The sequence below is a fragment of the Ursus americanus genome, chromosome 24, assembly GCF_024610735.1.
Source record: "Ursus americanus isolate L20-20 chromosome 24, mUrsAme1.1.p, whole genome shotgun sequence".
Taxonomy (NCBI): domain Eukaryota; kingdom Metazoa; phylum Chordata; class Mammalia; order Carnivora; family Ursidae; genus Ursus; species Ursus americanus.
This window is the reverse complement of record NC_142150.1, coordinates 33274880-33279320: the sequence shown is the minus strand read 5'-3', so window position 1 is coordinate 33279320 and position 4441 is coordinate 33274880. Positions and strand designations below refer to the sequence as shown.

Genomic DNA, 4441 nt, shown 5'->3' with positions numbered 1-4441 from the left:
CTTTTATAACCCTATAGTTTCATACCATAATTTTATAGGCAACATGTTCTCATCAGCACTGGTGTATAAAAATGAGCAGAATTCCAAATAAAATATGTTCAAATTTAGAATTTACAGATAGTGAATATTCATAGAGAATATGAATATATAGGACATATATGAATATATCCTGTGGTTAGCTTTTTCCTTTTTTGTGCACATTTCTGCTCCACTCAGTTCAGAAGTTATCATTTGTAATAATTTACTTTTTATTTATCTGGTAGGTATTCCTCTCAGAGAAATTTCAAAATGTCCTTTTCACCTTTCTTCCATTGCATCGATGTTGAGCTTCAGGCGTATTTATTTCTCACCTGAAATAACTTTCCTACTACACAATTTCCTAATGGCATTTTTCATCTGGTCATTTCTCAAGGTATAGATTAAGGGGTTTAACATGGGTGTTATCATAGTGTAGAACACAGCAACTGCTTTATCAATAGATAAAGTAGTTGCAGGTCTCATGTACACAAATATACAGGGCACAAAGAATAGAATGACCACCGTGATGTGGGAGACACAGGTGGAGAGGGCTTTGCGCTTTGCCTCTAAGCTGTGGTTCCTTAGTGAGTGCAGAATGACCACATAGGAGATGATCAAGAGAAGAAAGTTTAACAGACAGATGAAACCACTGTTGGCAGCAACGAAGAGCCCTAGACTGTGGGTATCAGTGCAGACAAGATTGAGCAAAGGGTTCAGATCACACATAAAGTGATCTATGACGTTAGGGCCACAGAAGGGTAATGGGATGATAAAGAGGATCTGTATGGTTGCATGAAGACAGCCTCCCACCCACACCACTCCCATTAGCAGCCCACACACCTGCCGATTCATGATGGTCATGTAGTGCAATGGCTTGCAGATGGCCACATAGCGGTCATAGGCCATCACGGTAAGCAGGATGACATCAGCACCTCCAAAGAAATGTTCCCCGAAAATTTGGGTCATACATGCATTGAATGTGCTGGTTTTCTTCTCACGGAGTGAATCTACCTTCAGTTTAGGGGTATTGATGGAAGAATAGCAGCCATCAATGAAGGAGAGATAGGCCAGGAAATAGTACATGGGGGACCCTGATAATGGGCTGGCAGTGATAGTGACCACAGTGAGTGTATTTCCTACCACAGAGAGGATGTAAACCACCAAAAACACAGCAAATATGATTTTCTGCATCTTTGGATTCTCTGTGAGCCCCAGTAGAACAAACTCTGTCATGTTGTTCCTATTCACCATTATTTCATATTATGATTAATTGCATTACCTGAAAAAAAATTTCTTTTGATTAATATGACCTTGAATTTATTAAGCTTCCTCATGTTGTTAAAAATAAATACCTAGATTCTAATGATTTGTGGATTCTATGAGATTTTCTGAGATAGAAAATAAGTTTTGAGTTCTTTAAGATTTTTTGATTTATCTCCTTGGTGAAGTTTCTGTTGAGTATGGACAGCAGGAACTTTGTAAGCACACAGGCAGGAGATCGTCTGTGCACGCTTCATCATGTGTGGTGACTAAGCCTAACATGAAGTAGTAGATTGTACACATAGTGGTCGCTAAGTAAGAAAGGGGAGGTAGTTTATGAGGTAAAAGCCATGAATGTGAGGTTAAGGAATTTTCCCTCTATCCTTAGGAAATGGGAAAACATGGGAAGGCAGTGAGAATATAGGTGGAAAAGGAAAGAGGAATTTGAGGAAAGGGGAATAAGGGATATAATTTTAATAAAGATCTTCATGTGTCTTGGATGAAGTGAGGTGAGGTTCCGCAAGGGGTTGGAAGCCAGAGACAGAAACCTCGGTTAAGAGATTATAATAGTTTACATAGGAGTAACAGGGCATTGGTGGTAGGTATGTAAAGAAAGTATACAAAAGCTACTGTAAAAATAATTCACAATGTTTATTGTCTAAATACAATAATCGTATATTTGCTAATTATATATATGCACACACATACATATAGACTTTAATAATTGATTACTATGTTCATGGCATAATATCAAATGTTGTGTAGATAGGATCTCCTTAAATACTGATAACATCCTGTGTGTTTGGTATTATTCCATCCAGTTTGAGATGACAAAACAGTGTCAGAGACTTCAGTTGATGGTGAGAATAACAATAGCAATATTTACTAAAATTGAATATTTAGTGGCTCTGAGTGTTTTTGCAGACATGTGCTGATTTAATCCCCATTGCAATTCTGTAAAATAATTCCGGCTATTGTTTTTATACTTATTTTATACATTATGTAATAGAAACATAGAAAAGTTAAAGATCCTGCCAAGACCAAGATGCTATGTAAGGGCAGAGTCAAGATTAGTTAATTATACTTGTTCATGTTTTTCCTCCAAATTCTTACCCATGCCCTATATTGTTATACTTAACAACATATAACCAGTAACCTTTTTATGACCATAATAATTATAATTGCTTTATTGCTACTTTGGAGGCAAGTGTATATAACACAATTTCATTAGGAGACACACACACACACACATATTTGAACACCCAGTTATCAAATAAAATGTGGTAGTGTATTCATTGAAAGATCTTTTCATCTTGATTTCTCCCTCAGACCTAGTTCTCCTTCCTACAATCCATCTCCAAAGCTAACTATCTGTTAGATGTTGAAAAGGATTTCCACTGTGGTTAAGTGTTTTGGTTTGAAAATCATAAAGACCAGGTTAGAATTCTGATGTTTCCACTTGCATCTTCTTTTATCTGGAGTACCTTTCTAGCACATTATATCCTTATTTCCTCATCTATAAGGCAAAATTAATAATATCCATATCAAAGGCTTTTATGAGAGCTGTGTAAGGAAACCTACTTGAACGTATCACCACCGTGGTGTGCACACAGAGGACTTTCATCTATTCTGTAACTGTGTAGGCACCTAGGATACAGGAATTTTTGACATTTTGAGTGATAGTTAGGCAATAATTTAACTGTGAAAGAAGTTAAGAATCCTCTCCAATTTTACTTTAAAAGAAGGCATACAGACTCAATTATCTGTGGCCTTTGTTACCAGAAAGAATTCTCCATTCCTGCTTGGACTACATAGCTGATGACATACATCATTTATTATTCATAATTAAGTCTTTTCTATGTGAGAAGTGCATTTACATTTTGTTTTCACTCTCATGAGTAGTCTACATTATTAAACTAGATGTCTCATTGCAAAAACATGCTGTTTGGTGACAAAGAGAAGGGTCCTACAACTGGCTTCAATTCCTTGATTTTCAAATTGTTCATCTGTCAGCTTAGGTGAATGATATTTACCAACTGTCCTTTGAAGAGCTGGGGTGAGGTTGGAATACTCTAATACTATATTTGAAGGGATTGAAACAATGATTAATATATATGGGAAGGAACAATGTTTAAAATGCATCAGTAATAATAAAATCTCACCTTACAGACTTAGAAGATCTTAATGATGTTTCGGGGTGTTCAGAAATAATCCCATCTTCAAACTGTCCTCCTCTCAGATAAATAACTTTCAATATGAAAAATACCACACACCTAGGAAGAGACTATTCAAATAATTTGGTATCAAATCAACAGTTTTTAAGAAAGTGTTTTTTATGAATCAAAAGCTCCCTTCTTGCTGAAAGCCTAAAAAAATTTTTAGACAACACTTGAGATTTGAATTTAGAATGGATTCTTTTGAAACACCATGGAGAAGTCACCTGCAGATGGCTCTGGTCCCATAGCCAAGAGGCAAGAAGTATGGAGTAAACGCATGCAAATGGCTCATTCTAACCTTAATGAATCTTGCTCTGCAAATGTGATCAACAAAAATCATTTTCACCTTGCACCGCATGGATATTTATGGTTTCCATAGAGGCTCAAGGATCTTGTCTTGGTGTGCTACTTTCTCTCCCAGGTATTAATTATCTCCTCTGACAGAAAGGCTTTGTCTTAGAAACCATGCTGAAGAGACAGGATTGACAAACATCCAGTTTTGAATAGGGAAATACATTCTCTGTATTTGGAACCCAAATGTAAGCATCCCCTTTCTCTAAGTGAACCCTAAGAAAGCTGAATATCAAGTAAATATTAAAATTGCATAATTCTAGTGTGGGGACCTGTGATGTTGTTAACTTGTTGACTCACATCACAGAGAGAACTTCTGCCTCCTTAGCAATAATAAAACTATTCTGGAACCTGCTACTTGCTTGAGAGCTAGAGCAGGGAGGGCATGAAATCAATGGCAGCCATTTTAAAGTTCTTGACTCCAAAGGCTGTTTTGTTTGTTTGTTTGTTTGTTTTCACATTCCTCGGAAGGCAGGAAGTAAATACAAAGTCTAAAAAGCTCCCAATGAGTTATCTTTGGGACTCATGGTTTGTTCAGTATGGAATACTACGCAACAAAATTGTGGAGAGAGATCGAAACACAAGACGAGTCCCAG

The 4441-nt window shown here is 36.7% G+C and overlaps 1 protein-coding gene across 1 annotated transcript; it reads right to left on the bottom strand.

Annotated features, from left to right (window-relative positions):
* Positions 1-339: 339 nt before the first annotated feature.
* On the bottom strand, positions 340-1301 carry LOC123785226 (olfactory receptor 4C46-like). Its single transcript, XM_045786943.2, has one exon. It carries the CDS (start codon positions 1267-1269, stop codon positions 340-342), a length of 930 nt encoding a protein of 309 aa, XP_045642899.2. The 5' UTR covers positions 1270-1301.
* Between the last annotated feature and the right edge of the window lie 3140 nt (positions 1302-4441).